At 44.0% G+C, this 17,342-nt stretch overlaps 1 protein-coding gene across 1 annotated transcript in view; it reads left to right on the top strand.

The window, feature by feature from the left end:
• The window catches only part of DDRGK1 (DDRGK domain containing 1), a 124,577-nt gene that overhangs the window by 23,726 nt on the left and 83,509 nt on the right, over nt 1-17,342 (top strand). The window contains exon 2 of the mRNA XM_069204951.1: nt 15,322-15,468. Within this exon, the coding sequence (XP_069061052.1) occupies nt 15,322-15,468 (147 nt within the window). The remainder of the gene's footprint in view (nt 1-15,321; nt 15,469-17,342) is intronic.

Below are 17,342 nucleotides of genomic sequence, written 5' to 3'. Positions count from 1 at the left end.
TCAAGGCATACTTCCAATTTCTCGTCGCATAAGCAATAAAAAACAGGTGGAGATATTCTCCTCTGGCGTTCGAGAAAGTACAAAACAACATAAATTGCATTACAGACTGAACCCTCCCAGCCCCCAAATTTACATCAGCAAATAGATGGGCTGCTCCCACCCTTTTTCCATGAGCTGGTGTACTGCTTCACTGGCAGAGTACCTCTGAAACTAATATACAAACAATGATCTTTTGAGAGGATGGTTCAGTTTGTCAAGATATGGTTCTAAAATGGGAGTGGGCTTCATTTTCTGATGGTGGTCTACCTTCTGTCCTGACAGATTAATGGACATATATGGCCTAAACCTTTCCTTTCTGGCCTTGCTGTTATCCCTCGTCAATTTTCCTGGTTCGAACCAGCAATCAGAAAATCCTATGGTTTGCAGAATGTTAGGCACAAGACTAAACCAGGGTAATTTAACTTGTTTGGCTTGCACCCAAACCTCTCTCCTAACGTCCAGATAAGGTTTTGTCCAAATTCTTACCCAATATTGGCTCGGACCTAGTGCTACATGCTGCTCAGCAGATTAAACACCCAGCTCATGCCTCAATGCAACCATAGAGGTCCTAGGACCAAGCAAAAGTAAGCAATGTAAAAAGCCAATCACTGCCGTAGCCAGACCTTTCACATTTTTATAGCCCCACCTCTCTGCGCCATATAGGCCTGCTGCAAGGGCTTGCGCTCTGTAGGCTTCAAAGGTGGGGTCCAATCAGTCTGTTCCCTTGACTTTTGGCAAAGCTGAGGAGGCCACCTTGGAGTCCAATCTAAATCCTAGGTACTCATAGTGGTAGATGCGATTCAGCAGGGTTCCATATAATTTAAAGGAACGCCTCAATTTAGGGCTGCCCTTTTATGGTCATATATTTTGTTTTTGCAGTATTAATCTGCAGTTTCTTTTTGTTGCAATAGTTTAAAATGCATTCAAGAGCTAGCTAGTTCTGTATGTGACAGGAGCACTGCGTCCTCTGCAAAAAAAGAGGGGGGGGGGGGGAGTGCGGGCGGGGTCACAATTTCGTTCAAGAAATATTGTCTGGCAGAAATATCTTGTTCTAAATATTATTTTCAGAAGCATCTTCCCATTTGATGTGGACGGCCTAGTATTAATTCTAATGACGCAACGTTTTTTTGTAATATGTATTTAGAATGCAACAGTTTGGTTGGACAATCTTTATTCAATGATATTCTGGTAACTCTATGTCCTGTGATTATCTTCTGTCATTAGTTGTTTCGTCTATTCTGAAGTCAGCTTTCAGCGCTCCGACCCCATGAACAAAAAGCTTGACGAAAGTTCATAACTTGGTTGGAATGGATTTTTATCAAGAGATTGTGCAGCAAGCCGGACACAGCTTTCTCAAATAAGGCTGCCTCGTCAAACAAACTTTCTCCGAATCTTTCAAACATGGTTGTCCCAGTGTTACTAAAAGCCTATTCATGTGCCTATTAATCCATTGTCACAGGCAGGTGCAATGCTCTGGATATCCGCTGTAATCTTTCAAGGCAGCCACAGTATGTGGCAGGTCTAGCCTCACTGTTGTGTAAAGAAACGAAAAACAGTGGCCACAGCTGCATATTTAAAGGACGACGTTTCCCTTAAAAATTATCAAAGGGGACCAGCGCTAGTTTCACGTGGAACTGGTTTGCCTAATTTGCACATTTTTTCTCCTCCACTTTTCAGTGGCGTTTCCTGGTTTGGAACATGTGCCTCCCGTCGGGTGTGCGGAGTGTATATGCGAAAAAGAGACCGCCTCGCCCCTTGTGTCTGGGCCATGTTGGTTATCAGGGTACAGGAAGCTCTTGATGTTAACCACTATCTGGCCCAGCACAGATGCGCCAGGTTACTCTCCTTGAATGCTGCAGTCTTGTGGGGCCTCAATGTTGACACTTGTTGGACACCTTTGTCCAAGTCTCTGTTGCTTTCCACACATCTGGGATGGCAGCTGGCGACGGTGCAGCAGCATCTGGCTTACTCAGCCCCAAAAGAGCTTTTGCTTCTTCCATAGAAGCTAGTGTGCGTAGTTTACATTTCAATGGGAGAAGATTCAGCAATGGGTGCCCCACCTATATTTAAGGTCTTTGGACTTCAGCACATCTATGACCGTTTTAAACAATTAACTTTTGGCTAAGGTGATGAGAGACAAGTCTTGAAAGAGCTGTAAAGTTGAACCCTTGAATGAGATGGGGCCGCCCTCCCTGGCCCGTGGTTATAATACACTCTCTTTCCCCATAGAAGTGCACTCCTGCCACGACATCTGAAGCAGATCCCCTGGAGGTCTGCATCTGGAAAACCCTATGTCTCGTCTCAGTGTCATTCATGACTGACTGGCCCAGTCCCTCAAGTATAGCTTCGAAGATGTTCTGTACATATTTCGGCTGAAAACAACTTGATATTTCTAAGGTTATCACGCTAATGTGGATGCTATTTCAGTGCGATCTGTTCTCAGAATCGTCGCATTTCTCCCGTAGGATGATATGTTGCTCTTCTAGGGCCATCATGTGTTGCTGAAGATGGTCGCAGTCCTCCTCTGGCTAGTGAAGGCCTTATTCCACTTATTCTACATGGTTTCCCAGGTCGACTTCATCTCTCTCTGCACATCTTGTAAGTCGCAGCAGAGGTAGGTTTTGAGTGGCTGGATGTCATCCTTTATTTCTCAGAAGGTTTGAAGCAAGAAATCTTTAGTGATGCTGTGATCAGGAGATGAGGTCTCTACATGACTAACCTTGATACCGGCTCCCTTGCCACCCACAGTGTCCATGGCAGCTCTGCCTGCCATGGATTGGTGTAGGAGGTCTTCAATTGATTGGTGATTCTGGTTTCTGCCACATTCATGGCTATGGTGAACTGGTGTATTCCCACCTGTAACTCAAACGTTGAGATCCAAGGTACTACCCTTGTTGGGTGGCCTACTTCTGCCTGGTCCACCGGCTCCTATCCTAATGGGCAAAATTATAGTGTCTTGTGTTCTCTGTCAGAGCCTTAACTTCGAATGTTAACAAGCGGGTGAAAGGACCTTGCTCGCCGCTCTCCCGGCGCCCTTGCCAAGTGTCTGTGTGTCCTGCGCTCATTGGGCTCGCACCAGCAACACACAGTTGCTGCAAGGAAACTGGCATCAAGTGCAGAAATGACCTCACCCCCCCACCCCCCCCCCACACACACACATATCACACCAAGTGTTCCCTGTGGAGCTGATGTCGCTGTTGTAAGGATGGTGAATGAGTTCCCGAAGCGGATGCTTAGTCTTAGTGTTGTTGCTCTGATTTGAGGTTCTGCTAAAGCATCCAGGGCCCTTTAGCCATCACCCCAACCGGATGCAGAAATAGGCTGACCTTCTATATCTGTGGGGGGCCCAAGTATGCCAGTATTTATATCTTGCAGCACAACTTCACATCTGTGATCTCCCAAGTCTGTTGGGCTTCAACTAATAGGGCCTGCATATGTCTGCCAGGTCCCAAGTTGTGTGGGCTTCCTCTTCAGAGAAAAAGGGCAGCAGCTGGTTTTATGCTTGGAAGATAAGGCAACCCGGAGCCCGCCCAGATGGGCCAAGGCCCGTAACAGCTCTGTAGTTCAGGCACTGCGGGAGGAATAGATCCTGTTGGGGGCCCAGATCCACTGTGTAGACGTGGGTCTGGCTTCCCATGTGCTCCTGACCCACACCCTCAATCCGTAGACTCTGCTCGGCATGTCCTTTAACACCATCTTGGTTGTGTTGAGCAGCCTGCAGTCCACAAGGCCAGGTTCAGGGCGGTCCTGAGGTGTGCCTTGCCTCCTCTGGGTCCCAGCACCCCTGACTTTGGGGGGTCTCTCAGCCTGAGGCAGTGCGTTTGGAGACTGGCCACAACCCCTCCCACCCCCCCAACCCACAGTGCTTGTTTAATTGCGTGATGTGGATGAAAGAGTAAAACCTCTTGAAATATGTGTGCAGAGCCTACTTCTCAGTTTCTGTGTGAAACACGCAGTTTTTTAAATGTACGGGACAACTTTTTAAAATCTTTAAATATTGATGACAAGTAGCTCCACATCACTTATAGCACCACCAGCCAATTTTGGCTTTTTAGTCAACAGCACTTTGCATGCTAGGATTTTGAGTACTCAATGAAAGTTTTAAAAGCAGACACTAAAAACCCCACAATGCAACTTACTGTTGGCTTGACAGTGGTGTATGTCAGAGCGCTCCTTGGCAGACTGCAAATGCAAAACAAATAGCTCCTGGCTTCCTGCCTTTTGTCTTCTAGACAACCAAAGGTTACACAGGTCATTGGTGAGAGGGCGATGGGTGCCTTTCAAATGGAAATGTGGTGTTTCACTGCTAATGGGATAATGTGATCATTATTTTGAAAAACAAAGCAACATGCTAAGAAGACCTATTTGCCAGACAGTGGGAGCGGTGTTTGAAAAGACACAGAGAAGGAAAATACAATGTATGGGCACCGCTATTCCCAACCCCATTCTTAGTCTAAAGGTGGGTGTGCTTTAGGTGTTGACCACTCTAAAGTGGCAGTGAGGCCTAGGGGAGGGGACCCTCCCCCTTGGCCTTAGCAGAGCTGGACTAAGGCTGTCAGGCCCATGAGAGGGGGCTCCTTTCCTTCTCATACTGCCCTCTGCCAATAAATGGTGGCACACTAGTGTGGGGCCCAATGTGGTGACAAGGCGTGGAGTCCTGGGCAGCTGCTCACACTGCTCATGCCTATTCCCTGCTCTGGCCCAGTAATTAATAACAGAGAGCATGATGGGTGTCATACTCTGAAGTTTATTTGCACTTCAGACCTTTGTTGCAGCAGGGTATGCTTTACTTGAACCGATTGCAACCCACAGCAGTATGAAATGGGCTGAACAACACATAGCAGTGCCACTCAGAGAAACATGTTTTTAACTTAGCATTTCTTTCTTTCGATAACCTTTTACATGGCTTTTTATTTATTTGATATTGTACTGCAAAATTATTGTACATGTTGCGTGTTCCGAGTAAGCACTGATGCCATCTAGTCTGCACACTCTGTCCAAGGCTGGGCACACAGAACACAATGCCTAAACATTATGATTGTCCGTGGAAACAGCTCCACATTTGTAGACATATCACAGCTTCGAGCTTGCACCTCTGACACACTGCGACTCGGATGGTGCTTGTATTATAAAAACTGCCTCTGTGCCGTAGGCGATAGAGGAGCACTCACTCGGGGCTTACTCTGAAACGTGGCACACAGTGCCCAAGATGCAGCTTAGCCGATTTTGATGCTGAGCCTGATTTCGACCTCTGGCCTTCACAGCTCCACAGCCTATACTACCCCAGACCGGGTTCCTAGTGTCCTGGTTCATCTTAGCCAGGTATAGGGGTTTGTGCTTTCCAAATATAACTTTTAGAGGGTGCCCTCACTATGGTCTCAGCAGTGTAGGTAGTTACAGATAGGATTATACTAACACAATCATAGAAACATGGTTGCACTGTTTATCTTTTTCACCATCTCAATGAATCAATACTTCTATATCAATACATTTTTGTAATGCTGATTACCATGCTCTGTGTCGTTTGCCTAGTAATCAGGACTCATGTTTTTTATGCAAGAATACGTCTGTTGCAATAAAAGCTCTGAAAGACATTTTCACATCATTTCTTGTGTCTACTCTTGGGTACTCTGAGTGACAGTGAAAAGGTAGATCTGTTTCCACTATTTCCTTGGGAATCTGAGTAGTCATGTTCGAGGCTGCGAAACCCATCTGGTACCCTGGTATGTTTAGGGGCTCAGATGGGGCACTGTGAGCTTGCTAGGAATCGTGTCAACATTTCCCGATGGTAGATGGACTGAATCCCTATACCCTTACACTTATATTCACCAAATACACAGTCCTACTTTATTTGTTGGAACCGTATAACAGTTAATCATCCGCTTTATGCTTATTTACATATGTTATGGCTCGCACATATATACATAAGGTAGTGTTAAAATTTGTTTCTTTCACTACATGCAGAGGCACATCCTCCCTTCCTTGCAATAAATAACCAGAAGTGTTCTTCACCTGCTCTGAGGTGGCAGACAGCAGTGAGGTGTCAGAAGCATGTGAGAACTAGTGTGTGTTCCATCCTTCCTTAGTCTCCGAGGCCCACTTGGATGTCTGATTCTCACTGAATTCTTGGCATGAAATCATGTGGCATCTGACTTGCATGGAGGTCAGTGTCCTGTGCAAGACAAACCAGTGAGCAGAACTTTGGACTCCATCTTGACACTGTCCTAAACTCATCCAGCAACTACCATAGTTTCAGCAGTTGTGACTCAGCGGCTCATCCACAGTATATGGATGACTTGCTGACCACCAAACATGGTGTTTGGGCTCAGCAGACTCATCGGTCTTCTGCTCCTTGGATCTGATGAATACTTAATGGAATGCAAATGGCCTCTGATAATGTGTCCATTTGTAGACCCTACCAGCCATTGGTAAATTACGCTATCAGATGTTAGCTCTCTCCTTCTCATACCCTGTCACTGATTCTGGACTCAGCGCAGATCTCTGACAAGAGAAATACTGTTTTAGCTTCCTCTGAGGCTCTCTGGTAGGGGCTGTGTAATGGCTTGCAAAACAAATGTGTCTCTCTCTCCCTCATGAGCAGTGCTAAAGAAGGGGGGTGCTAACCAAATAAATAAGCACTCACTAGTTCATTAAACAAGGCCCATAAGAAGGTCAAACATAATTTCGAAGGGAGATTGTTCCAAAGAGAGAGGTCAGAACTCTGAAAGATCCACTACCAAGATGTACATGCCGGTATCCGAGCACCTGCAAAAGCACAAAAAGGCTTCTTTCATGGGATATAGCAGGGGCATAATGAGTCACTAGTGTGGGGATCTGTTTTGAACCTGTAGGAAATGTTGTCTTTTCTAGAAAATCACCCTGTATTGTTTGATTTTTTTAGGACCCAATATTTTTGCAAGTGGTAGACCTCTGTGCACTTTGACCGTGTCCTTTAAACATGGTCAAATTGGCATATTTCTAATTAGTATCTGTAACTTACTTGTACGTCCCTAGTGTATGGTACAAAATGTACCCAAGGAATCTATGTTAAATCTCACTAGTGGACTGCAACACCTATTGTGCCATCCACCACAGTGACAGTACCATTGTAGCCTGATTGTGGCAGCAGAAACACTGCAATTTGTCAGCCAGACCACTCCAGACCCCCACGGACCGGACAAAACTTCTTACTTAAATGCTGTCACCCAGTGCTTAATTTGTAAATAAAAAGGTGCCGGTGCCCAAAGCCCTCCTCTTAAACATGCGGTGCAATTAAATACTGAGGCGGCGTAATCCTGAAGCCATCTCGGGCCTCTTCAATCCATATAAAACCACTCCCTGCCCCTTCAGCTTACTCTTGCACCTTTCTACTTTCTCCCTTTGGGGAAGTTTTTTCGTTTTTCCCTTCATCCGTCTTTCCCATATGTGTCTTTTGCTCTCAGCAAATGCTTGAGGAAGAATAATAAGCTCCGGCCCTCAAAAATAAGTGCTGGTGCTCAGCACCGGAAAGAACAAGCACAAATTAAGCACTGCTGTCACCCCTATGTTGGTCTTGTAAACCACAAGGCAGAGTGCATTGTATTTAAATATACAACATGTCCTCATTTAATGTTCATGTGTCCTTATAGTCCCTAGCACTCAAAAGTTATTTTACACTGTGACAAGCCTAGCTGTCCCTTGTTGAAAACCGAAGTCCTAATACTGTATCTCCTAGGAATGGGACTAGCTAGAAAAATAATTGTACAGCTGTTGTTAATAGCTTAATAAATGCAATTCAATTATGAAGTTGGATTTTTAATAAATATCAAAGAAAAGTAACTTTTGGAAATGTACCTTTTCCTTTCCTGAAGTTCCTGGAGGCTAAATTTGCATTTGTTCTTCCACTTCTGCCAACCAGTATTTAGCATTTGAATAGATGTGAAAAGGTATGAAATGCTTCCCAGGAGCAAAGAATAGGCTGAGTTGAATGGGCAGAAATGACTCCTCTGAACCTGGCAGAATGTGCAGGACTGGGCTGTGAGCAACCTTTTTGACAGTACAGTGCCTAATCCTGCTGGACATGTTTCCTGTGTTTTAAATATAATACTAGGAACTTAAAAGGAAGGGAAGTACAATGCAAAATAATTATTTTGTATCCACTGTCTGGTTTCTGGAAAACCCAACGTTTGCTCTACCAGATGTCAGTCTCTGGTTTAATTGTGTATACAGTGACCACCCTGAACTGGGTTTTCGTGTTAGATGTGGGTGGACACTACAGGGAGTGCAGAATTATTAGGCAAATGAGTATTTTGACCACATCATCCTCTTTATGCATGTTGTCTTACTCCAAGCTGTATAGGCTCGAAAGCCTACTACCAATTAAGCATATTAGGTGATGTTCATCTCTGTAATGAGAAGGGGTGTGGTCTAATGACATCAACACCCTATATCAGGTGTGCATAATTATTAGGCAACTTCCTTTCCTTTGGCAAAATGGGTCAAAAGAAGGACTTGACAGGCTCAGAAAAGTAAAAAATAGTGAGATATCTTGCAGAGGGATGCAGCACTCTTAAAATTGCAAAGCTTCTGAAGCGTGATCATCGAACAATCAAGCGTTTCATTCAAAATAGTCAACAGGGTCGCAAGAAGCGTGTGGAAAAACCAAGGCGCAAAATAACTGCCCATGAACTGAGAAAAGTCAAGCGTGCAGCTGCCACAATGCCACTTGCCACCAGTTTGGCCATATTTCAGAGCTGCAACATCACTGGAGTGCCCAAAAGCACAAGGTGTGCAATACTCAGAGACATGGCCAAGGTAAGAAAGGCTGAAAGACGACCACCACTGAACAAGACACACAAGCTGAAACGTCAAGACTGGGCCAAGAAATATCTCAAGACTGATTTTTCTAAGGTTTTATGGACTGATGAAATGAGAGTGAGTCTTGATGGGCCAGATGGATGGGCCCGTGGCTGGATTGGTAAAGGGCAGAGAGCTCCAGTCCGACTCAGACGCCAGCAAGGTGGAGGTGGAGTACTGGTTTGGGCTGGTATCATCAAAGATGAGCTTGTGGGGCCTTTTCGGGTTGAGGATGGAGTCAAGCTCAACTCCCAGTCCTACTGCCAGTTCCTGGAAGACACCTTCTTCAAGCAGTGGTACAGGAAGAAGTCTGCATCCTTCAAGAAAAACATGATTTTCATGCAGGACAATGCTCCATCACACGCGTCCAAGTACTCCACAGCGTGGCTGGCAAGAAAGGGTATAAAAGAAGAAAATCTAATGACATGGCCTCCTTGTTCACCTGATCTGAACCCCATTGAGAACCTGTGGTCCATCATCAAATGTGAGATTTACAAGGAGGGAAAACAGTACACCTCTCTGAACAGTGTCTGGGACGCTGTGGTTGCTGCTGCACGCAATGTTGATGGTGAACAGATCAAAACACTGACAGCATCCATGGATGGCAGGCTTTTGAGTGTCCTTGCAAAGAAAGGTGGCTATATTGGTCACTGATTTGTTTTTGTTTTGTTTTTGAATGTCAGAAATGTATATTTGTGAATGTTGAGAGGTTATATTGGTTTCACTGGTAATAATAAATAATTGAAATGGGTATATATTTTTTTTTTGTTAAGTTGCCTAATAATTATGCACAGTAATAGTCACCTGCACACACAGATATCCCCCTAACATAGCTAAAACTAAAAACAAACTAAAAACTACTTCCAAAAATATTCAGCTTTGATATTAATGAGTTTTTTGGGTTCATTGAGAACATGGTTGTTGTTCAATAATAAAATTAATCCTCAAAAATACAACTTGCCTAATAATTCTGCACTCCCTGTATAATTGCCATAGTACACTCTCCACACACACCTCCAGTCCTCAGATCCAAGTTTAGTGTGGCTAAAGACTTTTGTCATCTTTAAAATGCCCAAAGTGGGTAGGTTTGGACAATTAACTTTTATTGAAATGGTTAGAGAGTGCCCATGCATCATTCCCACCTACCAGCTTGTGCTTGGCATACATGTGGCATCTTCAGCTACCCACCTCGGAAAACTCCTGGACCTGAGGAAGATGAGAAGAGGACGGAGACTGCTGTCTGCCATCTGAGAAGAGCACTGAAGGGCTGGACATGCTCTCTCTTGTACCCAGGCATTGAAGTGGAATCCAAGGGTCATGAGACTGACCTTCTATTCAAGTTATAGATATACAACAAGTTACACTAGGTCATTCCTACAACTATCCAGCTGATCAGTGTCACTTGGACCTGGACTGGGCCCCGCTGTGGACTCTGACTGACAGTGTAAGGTCCTAAGGGGGCTTAGAAATGTACTCCTGTGGTGGATTGTGACTTAAATGACTAATGTCAGAAGGTAAAATCGTTAATCAGGATAAACCTGTTAGGGCATTCCGACCTGTCCTTTATCGTGGTCAGCGTCAAACTGCATCCAGATCTTGATCTACCGCTGTGAGAAATGAATTTGCTGGTTGAATTAGATGTTAGTCCTGCTTCAGCAACCGTCACAGTTCCTGTCAGGGTGAACTACAAAAGTTACTAAATTAACCGGAGCTTAGCTGTTGGGTAGCTTGGCACAAAAGAAGTCTAGCGTAACTTAGAGGCAACGTGTAACAGATTTATGCAGCATACAAACAGCAAGAAATTTAAAACACATCACAGGAAAAAACCCTCACCAATTTAGAAAGAGAGAGTGAATTTTAATAAATGATTTGACTCAAAAACTGCAAAAATCCAATCAGTAGAACCGGAGGTATGAATTTTTAAAGTTTGTGGAGAAAACGAGTGCCCAAAAGATCAAAGCCCCAACTGCGGACATCTAGTCATGGAAGACCTGGTCAAAGTTGAAAAAGATGGCTGACCGTGATGGAGTCTGGGTCAGATACAAGAAATGGACTGGGCCTGATTGGTGCCGCTTACCTTTTGGACTAAGGAGAGATTTTACCAAAAATCGTCTCAGAAGGTAAAGTTAAGCAGGGCAAGGCTACAAATGGTGTCTGAAGAGGAGGCGTCATCAGGGAGCCACCGGATGAAGTTAGGGTGAAGATTTCCATGTTCGGGTTTAGTCTCTTTTTTGGAAGTCAAAAACCTCCAGCAGAATGAAGCTGCAAGCTGTTGCCTGCGAGTGCTCCACAAGGCAGAATACCTCTTCTGCGAAGGACCGCAGAAGAGGGTTTGCTGCTTTGAAGAAAAATGTAGCGGGAGCTGCTGTAAAGTCAGGCTGACTGGCAATGCGCCTTAGGCATGTCGACAGGCAGCAAGGTCCTAGTCTCCTCTCGGTTCTCAGAGCAGTTTTGCGCCAAAACTTTTCTGAGTCCCAAGTTATGGATTTTGGATATCTGGGCACCTTTAGCACCACTTGCAGGACTCCAGGCCTGGAGAGGCACCACTTAGAAGGTTGTGACTCACTCAGGCTGGGTGCAGGTGCGGGTTCAAGATGGCTGGATTATTTTCTGTTCCTGAGGCTCTAATCAGGAGGCCAGCCAATTAGCCCTTAGAGTCACTCATGGGAGTCCAGGGTTCAAGCATTGGAACCGGGCTCAAGCAACAGGTTGGGCCTCTGAGGGGTCAAAGCAGGCTTCAGGCAGCAGGGCAGTCCTTTCATGGGCACCAAAGCAGTCTTCTGAAGTACACAGCAGGACACCGCAGCAGGCACTCCTCTTAGAGTCCTTCCGCACTCCTAGAACTGAGGAGTGGGTTTGAGGGTCTGAGGGAGACGTTTCTAGAGCATTCCCTTTGAAGTGCTTGGTGTTTCATGCCTTACCTACCCTGGCTCCAGCCTCACTGCATGAACGATGAAATAGTGTAAAGTCCTTTGTGTGAGGATAGGTCATAGCCTATTGACTTGTAAGTGTGGCTGTGCTCAGCTCCCCCCTCCCCACCCATCCTGTCATTGATGGCCCTTCCAGGCACACGTAATCCCTCTATTGTGTGGTTATCTGGGAGAAATAAAAATGTCTAACTACCACCTACATCCAGACATAGGCTGCAGGCACAAAATCGCCAGGGGAGGAAAATGACAACTTTGTTAAAGTGGCATTTTCTAAATTGTAATTTAAAATCCAAATTTACCATTAAAGAGGATTTTAAATTACAATTTTTTTGACACCAAATATGATTTCTCCACCTGTTCCCATTCAAAGGTTAGCACTAATTAAATGCAATATGGCAACCCAATGTTATCCTAGGGGAGAGAAAGGCCTCAAAATAGTGCCAGATTAATTTGTGAGTTTTTCACTACCAGGAGTGCAAAACGTAAATGTACATGCTCAGCATTTTAATGACATTTCACCCTACCCTGTGGGCTACCTATGGCCTATCTTAGGTGTGACTTAAATGCAATAAAAGGGGAATTTAACACCTGGCCAAGGGGTTGTTTTGCCAAGTGGAATTGGCAGTTTAAAACTGAATTCAAGTAGAAATGGCAGACCTGGGACACGTTTTAAGGGGCTACTTAAGTGGGTAGCTCAATAAGCGCTGCAGGCCGACTAGTCACATTTAATTTACAGGCTGCAGGTATATGGTATACCACTTTACTAAGGAGCTATAAGTAAATCCAATATGTCAATTAGGTGTTTGCCAGTCTTACCATGTTTTAGGGTGTGACCACAAACCCTTTAGTTCTGGTTATTAGTGGTAAGGTGTACAGAGTCCTAAGGATAGCAAAAACAAATTCAGAAAAATAGGAGGTTAATGGCAAAATGTTTAGGGGAAGACCACCCTAAGGCTGACAGGTCTAATGACTATAACAATTGACTATCATTCACATTTTGTGCTTCTTGGCACTATTCATACTTAAAACTTTAAAAATCCATATTTCTTGTTCCCTTTATTGGATTTGTGTCATCTTGGTGTCATTTTGTTTATTAAACTTTACTTATTTTGTGATTTTATTGTGTTACTTTTATGACTTTATTACTGTTTTGGTACTGCATAAATACTTTACAAGTTGCCACTGGCCCAAATAATAATCCAGTTAGTCACAGAACCGATATTTTGGAAGACTCTATAGATGAGGCGAAGTGTATTGAAATTAATTATTTGTTTCACCGGCAGCTAGTGGAGAGAGCAGTGGGTCTCACATGAGACTGTTTTGTACAGCTGTGTCATCCATCCGGGTTTGTAACACTGCAACGTGCTTCCCATCCATAACCCTAAAGTTAATAGTACTGATAGGCCTTTTCTTACATTAAAGGGACAGTAAAGTTTATTACAATACACCATAATATCTCAAGGCACTTATGTATATATAATGGTGGAGTTCTATAGAAATTAATAAAATTGGTCTTATATGGGAACTCTCAAAACTTCAATTCAACCGAGCACATTAGAAGTACATTCTTATGCCCCCATTGCAGCACTGAGGGCTAATCATACAATATTATTTTAATATAATGTAGTGTATGATGTTTAATACTTAACATACATGATCCCATCTGCCCTAAGTTTCAATTGCAATATTGCCAAGACACCAGAAGGTATTAGAGGCATGAAAACCACAGTCCTGGGCAGCTGACACACAGTTAGGGGTCACTGAGATTGTATGGTGCTGCTTTCCAGTAGCAATATTCACACTCAGAATGCCTCTCCATCTGCGAGTCATCTCAAACACATGGGTATTGATTACGAATTGAATTGTGCAGGGAGGAGGGGGAAGGGTTGTACATAATCAGTACTTCAGGCCCCTTGCACGAGTTACAAGTTATTCCCCTCAGAATGGGGAATAACATGTAGATGCGGTGTGCAGTTTTTCTGGTAAAATTCCACATAATGCCACCCCTCCCCCCTCAATTATTTCAGGAATAACCGACTGGTTTGGCTCCCCTTTATCACCTGTGTGGCTCCAGGGCTTTAAGTGGGATAAAAAAACTGGGAGGGGTCATGTAAGGGGCGTGGCTGATGTAAGTAAGGGTGTGGCTTAAAACCACATAAACTAAAAATCTGTGCTCAGCATCGTGTGCCACTCGACTGTTATTTTACTGCTTTTCTCTGTCGTTGTATCCAGATATATAATACTGCAATTTACATTACACCTGCAATAAGTCAGGATCATTGTCTTTAACAATGTTTGTTACTTGCATAAGGTAAATAAGCAACAACAATGGCTCCATTGTGTAAAATACTGAAATGTTTCAGTTCTGAAATGATTAGACTAAATAATCTATAACGAGCTTCTTTGAAGTTACATTAAAGGCAGTGAAGGGTGGTCTCTGCTGCTGAGTTAAGATGTTTTTTTCACCCCTCGGACGGGGGTAAAAACGTAGAGCCCGAAGGGGACCTGTCTCAGAACCTGCTTTCTGACCAACGGCAGGAACCGGCTCACTTTAAGCCCTGGGTATGGAGCAAGGTCTGTGTGGCAGGGCGGCCAAGGGAAGCCTTCCGTGTTCTCACTATGCCATGAGAGGGGCTGCAGATGGGTGCCTGTCTGTGCTCTTACAGATCTTGCCCAGTCTGTGCTTGGTTTCACTGGTCCAGGCTAGGAAAATCGGCCCTGATCTTCACTCACCCAGTAGATCCAGGTGTGGTAAAAGTGGACCTCCTGGGAGCGGGCAGGGTGGTATCCCACCCGAAGCGAACTATCCTTAATCCTGTGGGTAACATGGTCGAAACATGCCTGAGTGTTTTTGGTCGGGATTTCTCTCGTGTATACTCTCTTTGGGTGTGATCGGCCAGATCAGGATGCATTTAGAAATAAACCACAAAGCGGTGGTCGCTGTGGTATGACACATAACACCGGTAATTAAGAAGAATCCACTTTACCCGTTCTTAATTGTGGCTGTGGTTGGGAAAGGAGGATTAAGACATTCCAAGGAGCCACCCTCGAAAAACACTCTCTTCTACCAATTTTGATTTTTTTCCACCCCTTTTCCATCTTGAAAACGGGTTTACTCATCCTTTTGACAGGAGTAAAACTCAGCCCGTTTTCAGGGCGGAACGCGCCCTACAGACGCCTTGTGTCCACCACATATCTCGAGTTTGAGAGCTTTGGCAAGTTTCACCCCTCTTGAGCACCCACGACCTGCCCTGCGGGAGTCCCACACATGCATTCATTTCAAATGTGAGTACATCCATCAGTTGACCCTGAACATCTGGGTTTAATTCACACCCGTGAAGATGTTGTTTGCTCAGTAGCATTGCATGTGCGGCCCATCGTTTTTAGAGACAGGGCCAAGGATGGAGAGGAATCGTAGCTTTGTCAGGGCCCTGCGGATTCTGTGATTTTTTTTTTGTATTATTTTTTTTTATCCACGTTGTCAGCGTTCAGTGAATGGCTTTACGTTGTATTTTAGATGAGGAAGAACGACCCCAGAATGCAGCGGTGGCGGCGCGGCCTCGGCCGCAGGTGGAGGACCGGGGAGAAGGGATGCCGAGGCGCCGCAACCTGAACCGAGTCATCGCCCGGAGGCGGGCTCAGCAGGCGGAGGAAGACGACGAAGGTGTGTATATGGTTAAAAAAGGACGTCAGTTCCAACGTGGTGTTATGAATAAATTAACAAAAGTGATTTCATATTACTAAATAAATAAATGCAATTTCACTGGCCAGATGTTGCCAAATGCCCTCTACAACTGATTGTAGTTTTATGCAGCGTTAATCAGAATAAAATGTTATGCCACCATTTTTCCGTTTCTCTTACTTAATCAGATGCCACTATCGGCAGAATAAAAAGTTTATTTACTTCAAACACGTCGTTCCTTTATGCATCTACACAGGGGTGTAGGAGACAATACATTTCTGGGGGGGACAGGGACAGCCTTGGGGGACTTTCAATCAACCCTATACAAATCGCTCGTTGTTTACGAACTGCAGGCTCCGATAAATATACACAATTATATATATATATATATATATATATATAAAGTGAAATAGGGAGAAAGGAAGGCATGTTTTCACAGTCTGAAAGTATCTTTTATTGTTATTTACATTCACAAAGTAATTAGCTCAAATGTGAAAATAACATGTTGATTAACCTTGCATCTTCATGCACCAAGCAAATAAAGGTAGGAGGGTAAAAAGGAAGAACATACTCTTTGCTCCCCACACCCATCATGCCCTTCGCCTCATGCCAATTGGAACCGCACGGGAGAGATCAAAAGCGATTAGGTACAACAGTTGTAAACTGTGCTCGGAAACCATAGTTCTAATAACACTTCTGCTCCTCTGTGTGATCTTGGGAAGCTCAGCTCCACATCAATCATAACTAGGAGCATTTCAACTGAAGAAGCTCTTGGAGTTACAGGCTATATAAACATGGACTCTCTAATCTCTGTATAAACTACAGTCACTAATTTCTTTAGAAACAGCTGTTTGTGATGCACCAAGTCACTGCGTGTAAAGAAAAGACATTTACTGATTATAAAGAAAAGACATCAGAAAATGACTATGATAGGGTTATTACAGTCGAATTCTGACATTACATTGTCTTCTGCCAGAGCTAGCAGCCAAGGTAAAAGGCAGATCAGGTCACAGAGCATAATTAATGCAGCTGTTTAAAGCAAAAAAAAATAATGTTGCTTTTCTTTCTTCTGCTGTATTTTAATAGCTTGGAATGACAGAAGCTATGCTCTAGGGTTTTAAGTGGTTTGTGGGAAAGTTGGTGGTGTGACCATGTATTATATGGGGTAAAATACCCCCTGTGTACATAAGGATATTGCAAGTCAACTTAAAGTTCATACCTTATAAACAAGCATTGGCATAGCCAATAGGTCTCGCCTATGCAAGTTATATTGCCTTTGCCAATGTGTTTTAGCCATGCTGTACACTAGTGAGACTACTATTCAGCATGGGTGAAAGTTAATGGCATAAAGGAGAATGATGTGTCACCGACTGGTGTGGCGTAGTATCATGGAGTAAGTGGAGTGTCCTAGAATGGAGCAGTAAACTAACTTTAAAGGAACAGGGGTCCCTTGAATAAAATGCAACACCACTCCCATAAACAATGATATTAAAGTAGTATGCAAATGGAATGTTTTATGCATTTATTCAATCAAAATATAAAAGATCAAATGTAGTGGGAAAACATCAACAGGGGAAATCGAGAAAGACTGGTATTCGGGCATTACACAAGTTATCTGGATGACCCAATATCACCAATTTAAAAAGTAACCTATATAGTACAGTGGTTTGGAGGAGGCTGGCCTGGTTTGTAGTGGGTACCTATGGTACTTACACCTTATACCATGTCCATTTATCCCTTATTAGTGACATGTAGGCAGTGTCTAGACGCCAGGCTCTCTAGGGGTAGCTGTAGCCAAGGCTTATCTAGGAGACATGCAAAGCTCATGCAATACCACTGTAGTCACACAGTACTCA

Source organism: Pleurodeles waltl, chromosome 1_2, assembly GCF_031143425.1.
Source record: "Pleurodeles waltl isolate 20211129_DDA chromosome 1_2, aPleWal1.hap1.20221129, whole genome shotgun sequence".
NCBI lineage: Eukaryota > Metazoa > Chordata > Amphibia > Caudata > Salamandridae > Pleurodeles > Pleurodeles waltl.
This window is presented reverse-complemented; position numbering and strand designations above follow the sequence as displayed.